The 19,285-nt window shown below is 43.0% G+C and overlaps 1 protein-coding gene across 1 annotated transcript in view; it reads left to right on the forward strand.

Moving 5' to 3' along the window:
* The window catches only part of LOC145406402 (lactosylceramide 4-alpha-galactosyltransferase-like), a 73,573-nt gene that overhangs the window by 51,424 nt on the left and 2,864 nt on the right, over positions 1 to 19,285 (forward strand). The window contains exons 5-6 of the mRNA XM_080277563.1: positions 12,894 to 13,117; positions 13,526 to 13,732. Coding sequence (XP_080133689.1) covers positions 12,894 to 13,117; positions 13,526 to 13,732 — 431 coding nt within the window. The remainder of the gene's footprint in view (positions 1 to 12,893; positions 13,118 to 13,525; positions 13,733 to 19,285) is intronic.

A 19,285-nucleotide genomic window follows, 5' to 3' on the forward strand; every position in this document is an offset into this window, starting at 1 on the left:
AATAATACTACCTGGTAACAGAGATGTAACAATATATGTAATAATACTATCTAGTTACAGAGATGTAACAGAATTTACACTACCTAGTAACAGTGATGTACTATTAATTATGTAATACCGGTAATGCTACCTTTCACCCGGAGACGAACCAAGGACAGCTAGTGCCAGCAAGGTTGTCTACTCTCTCTAGAACATATTACTCATAAAAGTAATCCAGGTTAATGGTAAATGGTAAATGATAACATGGTAATATCAGGTGGAGGAACAGACCTCAACAGCGGGGGGGTGAGTTGCTGAGCGAAGCTTTTGCCTGTACTGCACACGTAACAGGCTGAGTAGGTGATTAACTCGTAGCAAGGGCAGAAAGAGGAGGAGGAGGAGAAGAAGAAGAAGAAGAAGAAGAAGATGATGATGATGATGATGATGATGATGACGATGATACATCATTTTCCTGATTTTCCTTCCACTCAAAGTACCTGGGATTTCCCTTAAGATCGTCTGCATAAACCCACTTACCATCAGATGATAACAAGTCTTTAATCTCAAAATTCTTACCGTTACGGGACATCACGCAGTGGACCCGAAAATTTATCATCTAATTTAGAATTACGTGTATATGAACGAGAAAATACTACGTTCCCAAAGTAAATGTTGACAAGTGATGCAGACTTATGCTGACAATGCTCCATATCCTCTTCAGATAAGGCCAGATTAGCTTTTATATACTGATGTGTTTTTTTGGAAGTGTGTCATTTGCACTTTCACGTAATCATCCAAACCACAGAATGTACTAGGTTTCGATAATAGCATTGAATAAGGCATATTTTATCTATTTTATTGAATCTGTGTTAAGACAAGGTATGTAGTTTCGCCAATTGATTTATTGATGGAACTGTTGATTGAGGCCGCAACTTTGGGCATCCACTCATCCCAACAGGTACTTTGAGAACCTAAGTACCTCCAGCACTCCAGCATCGTACGATTTTGCCTTTCGACGAGGCCAGTCGAAGCCTGGTGGTCGGGTATAACATTACATTTGCTGATGTTATGCTGCCTAAAAATCTCAACAAGAAGACTATTGTTAAACTCTGAGCCATTGCTGGTAATAACAGTGTATGGTGAAGTACATGGACAAATGACTTGATCAATGAAGGCAGGTGCAATACTCTTAGCAGTCTTGTCTTGGTGAACTACGAGAACAAAGCAACACGAGAAATATTAACTGCCACTAATAATTACTCTGCACCAGACTCCGTAAAAGGCAATTTAAGAAGATCAGTATAAACAGTTTCCCACGGATGTGACTGAACTGGATATTGTAAGAGTAGAGCAGGTAATCCAGTTGACCCATTATGACGATTTCAGGGAACACAGGAATCACAGTGAACACTGATGTTCTTAGGCATAGTAGGCCATTAAAATGAATGACGTGCTTGTCTCAAACACCTGCACTTTCCCGAATGGATGTTTGAGGTGTATTGTGGACGAGGTGGAGTGCTGCAGGTATTAAGATAGTGGGAATAATAAGTTGGTGTACCTCTATTAGGTATGTCGCTACCGGTGAAGAATGTGTTCCTTTACAAATTATCATTCTCTAACATGAGATCACTGGGAGAGTAGGTAAGGTAGAAGCATCTCCTGGCTCTACGAAATAAACAGCTACAGACCACAGAGGGACTGTGTGTTGACAATTATAAACAACGTCTGAAGTTAGAGTGGTGTGAGAAACTTCACTTGGTTAATATGGTGAGACTGCCACGTTACGTGACGTGAAAGAGCATCCGCAACTGCATTTCCTTTACCAGGCATGAACTGAAAGGTTGGGTTGATATCTTGGATAATTAATAATCATCGTCATAGACATTCTGTAAGATTTTTTCCTTTGCATAATTCACAAAGTGAGAGATGATGTGTTTGGATATGCACAAAATATCCATGGATTGTCTTTGAAATGTCTGAGAAACCAAATCCCTCTTGAAACCTCCCAGTCAGTAAGACTGTAATTACGTTCTGCGGCATTGTGGGTACGACTAGTATACGCTGTTACACGTTTTCTCTTTGCATGATCAGTTTGCATCAATGCTGCACCTAGACCCACCCCAGAGGCGTCTGTACAAAGAAGAAAGGGTTTCTTATAACTAGGGAATGCCAGGACTGGGGCATTAAGAAGTTCTGTCTTCAGTGTTCAAAGGCATGAGACTGGTCAACAGTCCAAACAAAAGGTCCATTATTCTTACGTAGCCTACTTTAGAAAGAGGGGCGATGATCTGTGCATAACCTTGAATAAATCATCGATAGTAGCCACTCAAACCAAACAAACTCCTTACATCGTCAGCACTGGTAGGTTCTGGGAAGTTAGAAACTGCTTAAACTTTCTCATCTGTGATATGAATTCCCTCATCATCAACCACATGCCCCCAAAACTTAATTCTCTTACGTAGGAAGTTGCATTTACTGAGCTTAATGTTTTAATCTCTCATTTGGAGGCGACCAAAAACTTACTGTAGCTTGGCAAAATGTTCAGGGATTAACTTACTTGCTACAGTGATGTCATCTAGATAAGCAAAAAGAGAATAGCCGATCATACCACCGAATACAGAATGGATAAGCCTCATGAATATTGATGCAGCATTTCTAAGACCAAAGAGAAATCTTTTGAAATAACAGTAGCCAGAAGGTGTACTGAATGCAGTTTGGGGGCGACACGACTTTCCCATTCGTACTTTACTCAGAAAGACAAGGGCAGTGAACACAGCATTATTCTCGCCAAGTGATTCCAGTAAATCTGTTAAGACTGGTAATGGGAATCGATCGAGTACAGTGACAGAGTTTACTTTACGGGTGTAAATTCACCTCCTTTCTTGAGGACTAGGAAAACCGGACTATTCCACAGACTGACGGAGTGATCAATGATGTCCTGATTTAGCATATCTTGTACTATCTCGTCAGTTTCTTTTAGTATGCTATGGGGTAATCTATATACCTGGACATAAACTGGTTGAGTACGGGGAATTAATTAAGTAGTATGCTTAGTCATACCAGTCTTACCCATAGGTTCCCTAGGTAAGGCCACAACATGTCTGTAAGTCCGCAAATTATTAATTAATTGTTCTTTATATTGAGGGAAGTGACCCGGATCTACTTTAAAGGTAAGGTCAGCTGAAAGAGTCGTAGCAGAATCAAAAGAGTTTTCAGTGGTATTACACCAGGTAAATTATCATTATCCTAAAACGTTTTAGAGAGTTGCATATCCTACCACACCTATGCGGTCGATGGGTACACCAGGAAATCGCCAATCTTTGTACCACTTTTTAGTTTTAGTGGAGCATTTGTTACAGTTAATAAGTAAAGATAAGGAACACCGTGCTAACTCGTTTGTTAAACCATTCACACAACATGTCGCTGGTAAGGTTAATGTATTCACTTCTTCTTTCGCATTTACAACTCGGACAGAGACTTTCGTGAATTTGTGCAGCAACAAAATTTGCACCATTTTGCCACTTTTCGTTTCATCTCTGCATGTTGCAAAATGCCATTCAAACTATTTGATGCAGTTAAATGAGACGTAGATGAGTCAACCATTGTGTCACTCTTAGAGGGGGTGTCATGAGATACTGGTACAAAATGGTCCTCATTGCTCTCTACTAATGGTTGTTGAGTTATGGTAGAGTGTGTGATCGAATTTACATGTGAAAGGACAGGGTGTGAGCAATTCATGCCTGATACGTAAAGTCTCATTACTGCACAACCACCACAAGCAGGTATCAGTTGAATAGAATATTGAGACATGGTGTCAGTACCAGTCAAAACATTTGCAAGACACCGGAGTTTGTTTGTGACATAAAACTCAATGGCGAAGGGTTTTATTAATTTACTGAGTTTTATTTCAAGAAATACCCTTCCCATCACATATAGTTTTGAGTCGTCAACACAACAGGTCGAATGTCAGGCGGCTCAAGGACCCAAACCCGTTTGATCCTTTCTTTAATACTGTTTATGGAGGACTCAGATGTTGTTCACCATAGACCCAGAGTCCATAAAAAATGATGTAGAGACTCCTTTACAATTACCTAAGATAACTACACCTAAGTGAGTCAGAGGGCCAAATTAGCGAATCGGGAGCTCAGAATTTTGTGTCGGTATGGATATTGCTGTTGGTTCAGGTGCGTGTTTTCCCCTGACTGTAAATTGGCTACGGCACCGCATCCCCTGGTGAAATGATAATGACTTTTATTATAAGTACCGTACTTGCTGCTGAATGATCGTGAAGGTGATCTACTATCATGCCTGTGTCCTAGTTCATCTCCTAGTCTCGTGTAACAATTTGCTTCACAATGACCTGTTCATTTACAGCACCAACAAACTGTTTCATTTCTGCTTGTTGATCTAGCTTGGTTGTGAGAGAAACTGCTTTGCGACGCAGGACTTGCACGTCACATGGCTGGTGAACGTGGTGTGATGTTTTATCTGCCGGGTGGACATGAGACGGGTTCTTTATGTTGTGACTGCAAGGACTGTGGTGGTGAGCTAGTAACTGGTTGAACTGTGCGTACTGTTTGAGAAGGTATGATACCGAGTTTCTCTTCTATCTGTACAGCTAACACGGCTATGTCATCCTTTGGAGAAAACTGCATCCTTCAAGCTACATTTGATTCACCCTGACTAAGACGATAACCAAACAACGGTGCTACATTAGTTAGTGTTAGGGTGTTTTCTCCCTTATCATCAATTTCCTCCCAAGGACTGTTTCGTAATGCTTCTGAGATGTCCTTTCCTGTTGCTGCTGACACCGCTGCTGCTTCTAACAGCGTTATTGTTCAGAAGGGATGAACTTATCCTGTCTCATACTGTGCAATAATCTGTAAACGCTGATCAAGCATCCTGCTTTCGTGTGGTTACAAAAAAACTCTACAAGTTTGTTACAACATTCATCAGAGGAAGGAAACTTTTAAACAAATCTGCAACGAACTAGCGAACCGACTCCTGAGTAACCATTATCTAAGTGGCTCCGAAGATAGGCGATTTTATCACTGTTTAAAGTCTTTAGTTTGTAATTGCAGCCTTTTTTTTTTATTATGTGTACGACTCTGGGCATAGGATTCACAGTCTGTTCCCAAATGTCAGCAGTCCTCCTACATACCGTACACTTCTACATGTCACCACTTCGGCGCTAACACCCACCGTCCATATTGAATACATGCTATGGTTGTCTCATACTGGACTGGTGTATATATTGGTATTAGAGGGGGTATTTTTACGACATGTCGGCTGGTCTTCTGGTAGATCTGTAAAGTCTGATTTTTTGAAATTCAAATCCTTAAAGTGTTCCCTGTCCCAGCGAGGATTTGAATCTGGATCTAATAGGACTGCAGGCCACCTCTTTACCGATTGAGCCACCGTCTCCCTCCTGGACTTCTGGACTCCTCTCTCCTAGACTGGATCTCAATAATGAAGTCATACACGCTTATTGCAGGATTCACTCCAGTAAATTTGAGACGCGATGCGTCTTCCCAAATATTTGCTTGGGGGGGGGGGAGAAGGGTTTGCCATATTTTAAAAAGTAGAAGTAGAAGGTAACTGAGAAATGTGTGATATATTGGGGGTATGATACTCAGCTGATTGAACTGTTTCTCGCGATTAAGTCTTTCCTTTTATCAAACAAGTAAGGTTGTCATGTAAGGTTTCAGTCTTGGTCGGCTTTATTTCATCTCCGGAAGTATGTGTATCATCTTCAAATAAATTAATTCTCGTAATGTATGAAAATGTCGTTAAGAAATGAACTGGAGAGAAAAGAAAATGTACAAGGGATGTATTATTTCAGTTAACAAAGGACAGTTTATAAATGTTATATTTACAAATGAAGTGTTCATATGGATGAAAATAAACAAAAAAATGAGAATATGAACAATAATCAGAGGACGTTGTTTTTAGTATAGTAATTTAATTGTGTATGAGAAGTCAAAGAAAAGAAAAAAAATAATGCATTAAAATTATTGGTCTGTAGAGAATGGTATGAACTTTTTACTGAATGGTTCGAAAGCCCATCTATTTATATAAAATATAGAGCAGGGCGAGGTGTGGGTTGGTGATAGCTGGTGGGGGGTGAAGTGGGCGAGTTGCAGGCCACCGGGGCACTGGAGGTTTGACAGAGGGATGAAAGCTTGATGACAGGCAGGCTTGGCGGCAGACAGTTTTAATGGCAGGCAGGCTTATTGACAGGTTGACTTGGCAGCATGCAGGCTTGGCTGGCGACAGATAGGCTTGGTGACAGGTAGGCTTATTGACAGCAGACTTGATTGGCGACAGGTGGAAGATAGTCGGTTTATAGGCTACTGGATTTCACTGTAAACAAACTTGAAATAAGTTATGTTCTTGACCTCCCTGCCACCAAGATATGAGATCTGGGACAGTAGATATACCATCAGCTTTTCGGGTTGATCTGAAAGACCCCGTATTACTATTAGATGTTTTATTGGAGGCTTAGATGTTACACCCATGAAGTGTAGTTGATCTCTAACTCTCATACAACCTTTCACGACACAGGTAGAGAAGTTCTTTTGTGTGTGTTGCCCAGTGTCACGACTACACTGTTTACACATATGATTGTCTCTCGAGCAAAATTTGCAAACGGTCTGCTGGCCTTTGCTTGACTCAGGGAGCACACCTTCGTCCGAAATAGATGCATCAACAACAAACATCTGTTCTCTTACACATGACTCACCCCCCCCCCCCATGATTCTTGAAGAGGTCAGTGCTTGTCCTAAAATTAACAAGTGAATTGTGGTAGGTGGGGGCGCTCACCATCCACTCATTCTATGTAGTGCTGCTTGGGGTATCTGCCCTTTCCTCTTTTCTTTCCTTCCTCTTCTGTCTTTCTTTCCTTCATTCTTTCCTCTTTTCTCTGCCTACGGGTGACTTTACACTCCCTCTTGTGTCTTTCCATCTTTCTTCTCTTCTGCCTATGGGTGACTCTACACTGAGTGAAAAGCCAAATGGTTTCCTCTACACCAGGAAACCATTTACCACGCTGGGTAGTAACCATATAACCAAATTACGGCGCCTGGTAGTTTAGTTTTTTATTAATGCGAAGAAGAAGGAACCAAAGGCCACGAGCGCATATTGTTCCTTCCAAAAGAAAAACAAAATACAAGAGAAAGCCAAATTCAAGAATCGTTCATTTCGAGATACCTGGACACACTGCGTTTGAAAGACTGGAGATCATAGGAAGCAGGAAATACAAACAGAGGGAGACAGTTCCAGAGCTGACCTGTTGCATAAATGAAGGACTGGGAGTAACGGTTAACTCTTGCATTAGGGAGGTGGGTAATTAAGGTGCTCCAGTCGGATTGAGCCTATGTAGGTTTATATCCAAGGGGTGGTTGGGGTTTATTGCTCACGTAATGCCACTCAGGAATGAGTGAGGCTGGTCACTCTCATCTTAAATGTCAGGACCAACTTGCCTAGCCCTGGGTTCCTACGCTTCTCATGGGGCGACAAAGGTTTGGATGGTGGATGGATGGATGGATGGATGGATGAACGAAATATTGCTATGCAATATAAAGTCCCCTACAGGATGATAACCATACATATGTACGGTACTGTGTATAGAAAGTGGATATGATGGCAATACGGGAGCCTCAAGTGTGACCTTGACCTTGAGAGCAGATGGTTGACTGTTGCGCGCGACACACCGTCGCGGTATGGGGACCAGTTGTGTGAAGTTATATCAAAATCTGTCCAGGCATGTGGAAGTTACAGAGAGGACAGGAAAATTTCGGACGGACGTACTGACGTTCTGACGTACCGACAACTGACGTACTGACTTACTAAGAGAACAGCGGATACCTATAGTCCCCGACCGGTCTGACGGGTAAGGGACTAATAACGACCAGAAATAGGCGAAATAGAGCAAATAGATTTCAACGAAAGTTCTCAGGTCAGCTCATCTGGATCCTTGATACTGTCTTTCACTATAAAAATTCTCCATTATTTTTAGGAGGGGTCAGCCCCATTCAAAACTTATTAATAGAAAAAAATAAGGGAGGAAGGAGGGCAGATATTGATTTCATTTTTTAGTACATGTAGAATGAGCTTCCATTTGCTAAATAATAATAATAATAATAATAATAATAATAATAATAATAAAAATAAAAATAATAATAATAATAATAATAATAATAATAATAAAAATAAAAATAATAATAATAATAATAATAATAATAATAATAATAATAATAAACACAACTACTGTTACCATCACTTAATACTACTAATATGCTGTAATTTTTCCGAAAATGCATATCGCAGGTTGGGTATGTTGCTTCCATGTTTTATCGGAATGCACAGGAAGAAAGTGCACATCTACTTTATTTACTGTGGTTTGCGGTATTGATGCAAATGTGCAATGGTTTAACCCCTACACCGCGGGCTTGTTTACCAATTACTTACGTGTCCCGCGGGGTTATTTGGGCTCCGACAGACTCTCAAAAAATATTTGCTAAAAATCAGTTATTAGTCCTAGAATAATAAAATTATATATGCTTATAGCACATACCTTCAGCTTTCTCCTGGAATGATTGTTGAGCCTTCGTCAGTTTCCGTAGGACTTGTGGAGACCTCTGAAGTAGGGTAACTAAGTCTCCACTTTACACTTCCCGACAACCCGTTATATGATTACCACAGCCAGATACAAACACTATAAACACTATTCTACCATTTTCAAGTAGTTTGGGATCCATACTAAAAAAAAAACAGTGTGAAAGCAATGGAAATTACGAGCGTCTGATCGCCGCACTTGCCCTAGTTCGCTCTAGGCACTCTGTCATTTATTATTCATAAAACCCCTCACACTTTATATTTCTATTACTATATCACACTTATATATATATGGAGTCTTTCTCCATAAGTTTCATTCAGTCGTATTATTTTATTGTCACTGAAGTCATTCTATTTTTCAGTCAGTAAAATACGTAGAGAGCCACGGATTCACTCTCACTGTTATAACATAAATTATTTGTACTCATATTCTTATATTACTAATTACTTACATTACTATTTACATTTTCTATTCTATTTTCAATATTTACCCTTCTATTTTACTTACAATATGTTATTCACTGTCACTTTCAGTAAGATGAAACTATAGTACACTGTTCAATCATATGAACTGAACATCCATTGCTTTCACCTGCTATTTACACATTATTTACACATTATTTACACATTATTTCCAAATAATTCTGCTTCCACACTTGCACTGTTAGAACTGCTTCTGGCTGTGATAATCGAAGAAGCAGGTTACACAGAGGGGAACCTGGCATTCAGCGCACTGCCAAGAGGTGCGTTTATGCTCAGGTGTGCGGCGTGGTATGCGCACATACCTGACACCTGCGAATCGCAGCCTTCCTTTTCCCTGTGGCAGGCATTAGCTCAAGTCTGTGCCGATCCATATACGCCCTCTGCTCAAGTCGGTCGGGAAGTGTAACTGGATGGCGCCTTGGAGTTGCTGCTTGCACCTTACCATATTTTTCCAGCAGCTGCTGGACACAAGTCCTGGCGAACAACCTCAGGGGAGAAGGACTTGGGTGGCTTTACCTTCATCTTGTACAGGATGAAGGCGTTCAGCATCGTCATATCTATGAGATGCAGAAAAACTTTCCTGTACCACCTAGTATTCTTCCTGAGGCAGTCGATCTCACCAATCATCATGTCGGACTTGTCCACCAGCCGCATGTTTATATTATAGTCCAACACAGCATCAGGTTTCATCACAGGTTCGCCTGTCCTACGGTCGACCTTCCCACTGTCTCTCATCTCCCTTTATGTACGGTGGTGAGCATGTGCACGACTCTCTTGTCATGCCACTGTATTGCCAGCATCTTCTCAGACTTGCGTAGGTGCACGTCTCCTCGCTGCGAAGTTTCTGCCTCTGGGAATTTGGGGAAGTTGGCACGATTACTTTTGACAGTGCCGCAGGAGCCAATGCCGTGCTCAGAAAGGTATTTGGCAAGTTTCGGTGCTGTATAGTAGTTGTCTGTATACAGCACATGATTCCCACCAAAATACTTTTCTAGGAGCACTTTCACTACACAGCCTGAGAAGCCAAGGTGTGTTTTATCGAGATCGACAGTGCTGGCTGAATATATGACGAAGTCAAGGATGTACCCCATCTTACAGTCGCACAGTACAAAGAACTTAATTCCAAAGCGATGGCGTTTGCTTGGAATGTACTGGACAAACCGAAGACGTCCTCTGAACAGAACCAAGGACTCATCAATGACAACCTTCTGAAATGGGTGGAAGAATGACATGAACTTATCCTTCATTCTGTTCAGAATCTCCCGGATCTTCCAGAGTGGGTAGGTTTGGGAAGGTACATCATTATCGGCAAAGTGCAGGTTTCCCATGATGTTCCGGAAGCGATCTCTGGCCATGTACTTGTTGAAGGTCGGTGAGGGTAGTAAGGGGTCCATGGACCAGTATTCTTCCAACTCATGCTTCTTGGAGTGTGGCATAAGAAGCATGAGGGCAAAGAACACATACAGCTCCTGCACTCCCAGCATGGTCCACTGTTGCATCTTGGCTGCACCTGTACCACTAGCAGCACGTTGTGATTCGAACCTGTTAGTCTCATCACATATGTGCTGCATGACTTCGTCATCTAGGAAGGCCAAAAGGTAGTCGACACACTCAGCATTTTCGTCCATAGTGAAGGCAGGCTGAACTCCTGACGAGCTCTCATCGAAAACCAGGTTTTCGGGGACAAAATCTGACCCTTCCGACCACGCCAAGGCGACCAGGATTCTGGCGGGCGGTGGAGGGATGGTGGTGGTGGTGGTGGTGGAGGTTGGCTGAGAGGGAGGCTTATCACGGTCAAGGTCACTCGCACTGACCCTAGGTTGCCGTACAGCACTAGCAGCCCTTACCCTACTAGCTACACTACTTCTCACTCTCTTAGATCTACCTCTACCTCTACGGGCCGGCCTTCACTGTTGATGCTGGTGGTGACTCGACGACGAAGACTCCGGGAGATAACTCAGCCGACGATGATGATGAGATGAGTAAAGCGGGGCTTGGGGAACGGGAGGTGAATGATCTCGTGACTCATGGCGGGCTGGGTCACGTGGGGGCATTGTTCTGGGGCTAACACGCCGCCTTTTCACTCCCTTCCCAAATTCTTTTCCTTCCTGCACTAAAGGCTCCTTTCCCTTGGAGCTACACACAGATTCACTGGTAGGAGCACTTGTTGTCGCTGTTTCTGGCGCGAGGAGTTCACCCGGCTCATCACACGATTCACCGGAATCGTCAAAATCGCTGTCCATTATTATCATCGACAATTCAGCAAGTTCTCGTGCCACTGCAGAGTCACTGAGGCCTTTCCTGCTTGCCTCAACACTTTTCTTGGGGGTAGAGGTCACGGGGCCCTTGCAATGGGCTTAGAAGCGGCAGGAATGGCGAAGCATGAGTGCGACATGTTGTCTCTGCAGTGGAGGACAAGGAACTAAATGCCGCGGCTTATCTGAGAAGGGAAGGGTTGACAATGACACTTTAGGCTGACTGCTGCTAACTTACAGGCTAATTTTTTATAGGTAGAAAATCTCGGCAATAAATAAAGAAATAGGTACTTCCAGGTGAATGTAAATGTCAATTAGGATTCTCCTTCCTTTCTGATATATATTTTTATTACAGACATCGATTACAAGGCATAAATCAAAGGGGAAATTACCATGGTAATGTAGCGAATGAATGCACGTGAGGTTTTGTCAGGTGATATAATTGGGCAATTTCAGGAGTATAACACTATCACTTACCTGTTTTTTTTTTTGGTATATATTATTGGGTAAAAATATTGGGCATAGGGCTTATTTCAATGGATGAAATCTGTGGAAATAGAAGTGGGAAATTTCCGTGCGCAGCGGCGTGAGAGGTGAGAGGAGAGGGTAATGGAGGGCAAGTAGGGAGGGGAGTCAAGAAGGGGGTAAATTATCTGAGAAGGGAAGGGTTGACAATGACACTTTAGGCTTACTGCTGCTAACTTACATGCTAATTTTTTATAGGTAGAAAATCTCGGCAATAAATATAGAAATAGGTAGTTCCAGGTGACTGTAAATGTCAATTAGGATTCTCCCTTCCTTTCTGATATATATTTTTATTACAGACATCGATTACAAGGCATAAATCAAAGGGGAAATTACCGTGGTAATGTAGCGAATGAATGCACGTGAGGTGTTGTCAGGTGATAATTAGGCAATTTCTGGAGTATAACACTATCACTTACCTGTTTTTTTTTGGTATATATTATTGGGTAAAAATATAGGGCATAGGCCTGATTTCAATGGATGAAATCTGTGGAAAGAGAAGGGGGAAATTTCCGTAGCGCAGCGCGGCGTGGGAGGTGAGAGGAGAGGGTAATGGAGGGCAGGTAGGGAGGGGAGTCAGGAAGGGGTTAAAATAGCTAAAATGTCAACAATGGATGGGAGTACAGATGAGATTTGGAGTGCTGACTAGTGTTGGACATTGGCAGTACTGATATATGATACAAGCCACCACTTGAGAGCCCGGGATAATTCAAAATAACACAGAATCACAAAAGTGACGCCCCGCGGTATGATCCATTGTAGCCGAGCGTCACGAAAGTGACGCCCCGCGGTTAAGGGGTTAAACACTGTGTTATGTGGTGCTGATGCTAAAGTGAGATGGTTTACTTACTGTGTTATGTGGTGCTGTGTCGGAAGGTTTATTTACTGTGTTAGGTAGTGTTGATGCTAAAGTGAAATGGTTTCTATAATGCTCTGTGGTGTTGATGGTAAAGTGAGATGGTTTAACTACTGTTCTGTGGTGTTGTTGCCAAAGTGAGATGGTTTATTTGCTCACGTGCTGTTTTGTGTGGGCAGGTTTCCCGGTGGAGGTGTTGTCAGACATGATCCGTGTGTTGGTACTGTGGCACTGGGGTGGGGTGTACGCCGACACGGACTCAATCTGCCTCAGGAACTTCACCGCAGCATCAAACACCGTCGGATGGTCCACCAAGACCTCACTAGGCAGCGCTCTCCTCGCCTTCACTGCACACCACCCCATGCTCTGGAAACTGATGCAGCACATGAATAACAGTTTCAAGGTCAGATCAGCTCACATTTTACTTGGTGATTCAGTTTGTGTTTCTTTTAACCCCAGAGACAATTTCCGCTATGTTAACTGTTGTCGATGTTGTTTTTGTTGCTGTTGACTCAGGCAACAACAGAGTATGGCAGGTTAAAGTTGCTCATCACTTGCTCTATCTCATCCTCTTTTCGGGGGATAGGGAGTTATGGGATGTTTCCATAACCTGGAACCAGAAAACTACTTGGTTGTACTAGTGCCACCACATGAAGGTGTCTCTCTTAGACGGATGTAACACATAAACTAAAGATTCAACACAAGGTCAGGCGAAATGGATCATTTTAAAAAGAACAGCAAAGTCACGTCATTGTGGTGATGGTGATGGTCACATATATTCATGATGATGATGATAGTTGTGGCATTGCAGGTCGGATTGTGGGGTAGCATCGGTCCTCTTGCCATAACGAAAGTGGTAACAGATGCGTGTGGTGGCTTGTCTACTGCTAGTGCTCAAGCCGAGGCCCCCACCATCTGCGGCGGCGTCACTATGTACCCCACAAGCTACTTCTTCCCTGTGTCTTACTACAACCACAAACTCCTCACCAAAGCGGGAGGTGGCTTAGACTTCGACAAGGTTTGTAATGTCATCTTACAAATTTTCATTTGGTCCCATTTTCTGGAAGTCAAAAGACTTCATTATCGTGGTCTAGATACAGTCGTTCAGCACTAGGCCTGAAAAATCGTGGTCTAGATACAGGCATTCTGTATTGGCCTGCATAGTCGTGGTCTAGATACAGTCGTTCAACACTAGGCCTGTATTATCGTGGTCTAGATGTACGAGTAGGCGTTCAGTGCTAGACCTGCATAATTGGGGTCTAGATACAGGCGTACAGTACTACACCTGCATTGACATGGATTTAGAAAGCTTTTGCGCAGGTCCCTCTTGCATCAGAGATTTAGTTTGCATCATATACTTCATCATCTCTAAACCCTGTAGCCATAACTCGTCACTAAGGCAGGCTGTGACAAACTTCAGCAAGGTGGGCCACGTCACGGAGTCGCAGTTGCAGTGTTCTATTCACTTTTACTAAGCGTAATACTGCCATCTTCCCATCCAAAACTCTAATCCGTAATGAAAGATTAGCAGTGAGTATAACGCTAGACACAATGAAGTGCTGGGAATGATGCTGAGCCATACTTTTAATACACTCTGTTGGTAAATAAATATTTAGCAGAAGCCACATCTGAAATTCAAGTAGTTCGAAGCATTTTCTGTTTATCTCTCACTATTTGCTGACACTTTTCTTTTTGACACTTACGTTGCCGATTAACTCCTTTCCACACTTGTGGTTATTAATCCCCCCTGAGGGGTCATTAATAACCCCAGAGGTCAATTGCAATGGAAATGTCATAAAAGTGTTAACAAATGGTCATATATAAACACAAAACACCTCTAACTACTTGAATTCTAGTTGTAGCTTCTGCTAAATATCATGCTACTCTGTTCACTTTAAGAAGCAGTCATATTGCCATCTTCCCACATAGAATGCAGGGCTGTAATAAGAGATAAACACTAGAATATTATGCTAGTCACAGTGAAGTGCTAACGAAACCTGGGCTAATAATGGCCCGGGCCTCCCAAAAGGCGAGGCAATCTATACCAACAAAGCTAACGAAACGATGTAGAGCCGTAGTTGTGTCTTCTTCCACTGAGCTACATGAGCTATGCTGATGAAGAACGAAACCCTCCACCAAGGCAAAGTGAACGAACTATCGTAGCTGTAGTGCGCTCTGTCAACTTTAACTTGGGGTAAACTTGGCATTGAATGCTGACCTGTAACAAGAAATTAACACCAGAATATAACACTAGTCACAAAGAGGTGCTTAGGGAACGATGTTAAGCCGTAGTACTACATGCACGGTATAGTAGCTGCAACCCCAGGCTTATCTGAATATGAACCAGGTAAACAGCAGGCTGAAGTGGTCCTCCTGCAGCTGACCATCCTCCTTGTAGGGGATGGGGATGGGGTTGAGTGACGCTTATATACTTGGACAAGGTTGAGCAGGTTAGTTCTGTTGGTCTATCTATCTTTCTATAGCCCGACGCCCTAATCCCGCAAAGGGTGGCCGCAGACAAAACTCTTCCAAGTCGCTCTGTCACCCACCATTTGACTACCCTCCCCCCAACTCACCCCCCCCTCCCTCATATACCTCTCAACTCCATCCCTCCACCTCATCCTCGGTCTACCTCTCCCTCTCCCTCCCTCCACCTCACCTACATACACCCTCTTAGTCAGTCATTCATTCTCCATTCTCTTCACATGTCCAAACCACCTCAGTGTATTTCTCCTAATCTTCTCAACCACATCCACATCCACCCCACAGCATTCCTTCACTTCTTCATTCGTCAACCTGTCCCTCCACGTCACTCCACATGCTCCTCTCAAGTAACTCATTTCCACTGCTCTCATTCTTGACTTGTTCCCCTCTTGCAAGGTCCATGCCTCGCTTCCATACGTCAGGGTAGGGATCACAATACTATCATGCAGTGACTTCTTAACTTCCATACTCACCTCCCTATTTCTCATCACTGCTTTCAGTGTACCAACAACCTCCCTTCCCTGCTGTACCCTTTCACGCACTTCATCCCCCAAAGTTCCATCCTTACTCATCACACTACCCAAGTAATTGAATGCACTCACATTCTCCATATCCTCACCATCCAACCTCACTGCACACTCTGTGACTTCATTCCTCTCAAACACCATAACTTTACTTTTGTTTACATTAACTTTCAGATTCCTCCTCCTACACACTGTCCCAAATTCATTCACCAAACCTTGCAACTCCCATTCATCTTCACTCAACAGTACTGTATCATCAGCAAACAGCAACACCGGAAGCTTCGAAATCTCACCCTCATTCATTAGAGCCACCCCCACATCCACTGCCCTACTCTGCACCTCCTTTACAACCCCATCCATGTATATATTAAACAGCCATGGAGACATCACACAACCCTGTTTCAGTCCCACATTGAGATCAAAGAACTCACTCAGCTCGCCATCCACTCCCACCGTAGCCCTAGCTCCCTCGTACATCCTCTTCACAGCACTCAACAATTTCCCCTCCACTCCATATATTCTTAATACCTTCCACATACCTTGCCTATCTATTCTGTCATAATCTTTCTCCAAGTCCATGAAGGCAGCATACACTTTCCTTCCCTTCTCTAGATACTTCTCCACTAAACATCTTAGAACAAATATCTGATCTACACAACCTTTTCCCTTCCTAAATCCCCCTTGTTCTTCTCCAACTAGCTCCTCTGTCATATGCCTAACCCTGTCAATGAGTATTCTACCATATATTTTACCAGTCACACTAAGTAGGCAAATACCCCTATGGTTACCACATACTTCTCTCTCCCCTTTTCCTTTGTATAAAGGAACAATTATACCTGATTTCCAGTCCTCTGGAACCCTTCCCTCTTCCCAAGCCAATCTACACAACTTCCATATCCACTCCACAGCAATCTCACCCCTATACCTAAGCATTTCACCACACTCTCCATCAATTCCTGGGGCCTTTCATCGCTTCCACTACTTCCGCCCTACTGATCTCTTCCTCCCTCCTCTCATCTCTTCTTCTCCCAGCCATTCCCCAACCACTTATACTCGCACTGCTCTCACTCTCCATATTCAACAAATCCTCAAAGTGCTCCTTCCATCTCCTCAGTTTCTCTCTCTTCTCCACCAATCTATTATTCCTATCTTTCAGTCCCCTACTATTTCCCCTTTCACACTGCCTTACTTTCTTTACCTCCTTCCAAAACAATTTCTTACTCTCCCTCCATTTCACACTCAGATTCCTCCCAAACTCTTCATCCACTTTCTTTTTACTCTCCTTCACCAGTCTCATAACCTCCCTTCTCCTGCTCACATATACCTCTCTCTTCTCTCTCTCATCTTCTCCCCTACCTCTACTCGCCAACCATTCACTATATGCCTTCTTCTTTTGTTCCACAGCTCGTTTCACCTCATCATTCCACCATGCTGTCCCTTGCACACCCTTGCATCTCCTCCTCACTCCACAAACTGCCTCACACGCTGCGCCTATCTCTTCCATGAATATCTTACATACGTCTTCCACCCCTTCCATCTGCTCTAGCTCATACCTTCCCAATCTTTCTTCCACTATGCTCTTATACTCTGTCATTTTTTCACTATCTTGCAATTTCTCCACTCTTCTCACAGGAGTTACTTCCTCCTGTCTTCCCCTTCGTCTCCTCAACCACTTTCTTTGCAGCTCTGCCTTGGCCATCACTAAGTGATGGTCCAAGACTCCATTCCTCCACCCTCTCCACACTCTTGCATCCAACACTTGTCTTCTTATTCGCTCATCCACACACACGTAGTCTATCATTCCCTTTCGTTCAACAAGTTCACCATCCATCCTCCTCATTACTCTCCATGTATACCGGTGGATCATCTTATGCCGAAAGTAGGTGTTGGCTATTGCCAACCCCTTACAAGCACAGATGTCCACCAAAGCACTTCCATTCCCATCTGTGTCAGCTGGCACACCCCACTGACCAACCACTCCATCCACTCGTACATTCCCAACTTTGCCATTCATGTCTCCAATCAACAGCACTCTCTCGCTCCTCTCAAACTTGTCCATACACGCTTCTACACTCGCCCAAAACTCATCTTTCACTCTTGCCACTCGATCCTCTGTCATGGCATACACACATACAATCGCCCACGCTTGTATACCTACTTTCATCCTCACCCATACAATCCTTGCACCCACTGTTCCATACTCTCTTATATTCTCCTTCCACTTCTTGCTTATCATCAGACATACTCCCTCTCTTGCCCTCTCATTTTCATTGTCCCGCATATATACCTAAACCATATTCCCATTCTCTCACCCTTTCACCTCCATTTAGTTTCAGTCAATCCACATATATTCACTTTTACATCCTCAAGCACCTGAACAATCTCTCTCTCTTTCACTTCATCATTCACTCCTCTCACATTCCACGTTCCCACCCTAAGAATGTCCTTTGTCCATTCCTTAGTCGTCAACGTATGGTCCGTCCGGGTCCGAGGCGCTTTATTCGCTGTTTTAGTTAGTTCTTTTTACGGGGTGGGGCACTAACCCACCACCAACACTTTTAGTCGCCTCGTACGACAAGCAGGGATAATGGGGGAGTATTCTTGAAACCCCCATACCCCCTGGGGGTTGGTGACACCACATAAAAGTCTAATAGGCAAAATACAGGGAGTACCTACTTATCACTAATTCCACACCACTGAGGGATTTCCTTTGTGTTGTAGGTACGACTCATTCAGTTTTATCAATGCCAGTCATGCATCATTTATTCATTTCTTACTCCTACTGCCCCACCCGTGCCCAAACCAACTGACTGAACCGTCCCCGCAACACATTAAGTTTCTGCCAGGTGAGTTTCCAGTTGAGCGTTATTTACGGTTCACCCTGTACATTGGTATGGATGAGATGTTATCAAGACTCATCAGCTGATTAAATACGGCCACTCAAACCCGAATTATAAGTAGCATAAGAGCACCGTTTCCATAGCTATTTATTCTGCGGATCATATCACTATATCCTCTTTTATGCTACAGGCGCTATGACAATACTTAAGCGAATTAAACAGTATGACTGAATGATAAGCCGTAAAAGGCAAAATAATTTTCTTATTAAAACGCGTTACAAAGCCTCCTAAATTACTAAAAGACCGTCAACTTGTCTGGCCCTTAACGATCCCTATTGTTATTCTGCTCAGTGGGCCAGGAATGTCTTTATTTTAGTCTTTCATATCTCCTGGCGATTTTACTGAGTTTAGAAGAAGACTTGGAACTGACGAGGTTAAGTATGGCCATATTAGACCCCTTCGCTACAACAGACCTGTCCTGAGTAGAGTAAAATCATCTGGTAGCAGGAAGAATAGACTATAATGGACGTCACCCGGAATCAAGAGGTTTTCTGATATAGCCTAGCCCAGGGCCTCTGCTCTTCTAATGTGTCAGAAAATGATTGGATTATAGATAGGATTATAGATAATTTTTCTACTCTGTTTGTACTGAATGATAGATGAGACTTGTCATCCAGTTTGTACAGCATGAGAGATGAATGTTCTAATCAGTGTGTAAAGAAT

This window comes from Coenobita brevimanus, chromosome 8 (assembly GCF_032717465.1).
Source record: "Coenobita brevimanus isolate Jiangsu-jjx chromosome 8, ASM3271746v2, whole genome shotgun sequence".
Classification (NCBI taxonomy): Eukaryota; Metazoa; Arthropoda; class Malacostraca; order Decapoda; family Coenobitidae; genus Coenobita; species Coenobita brevimanus.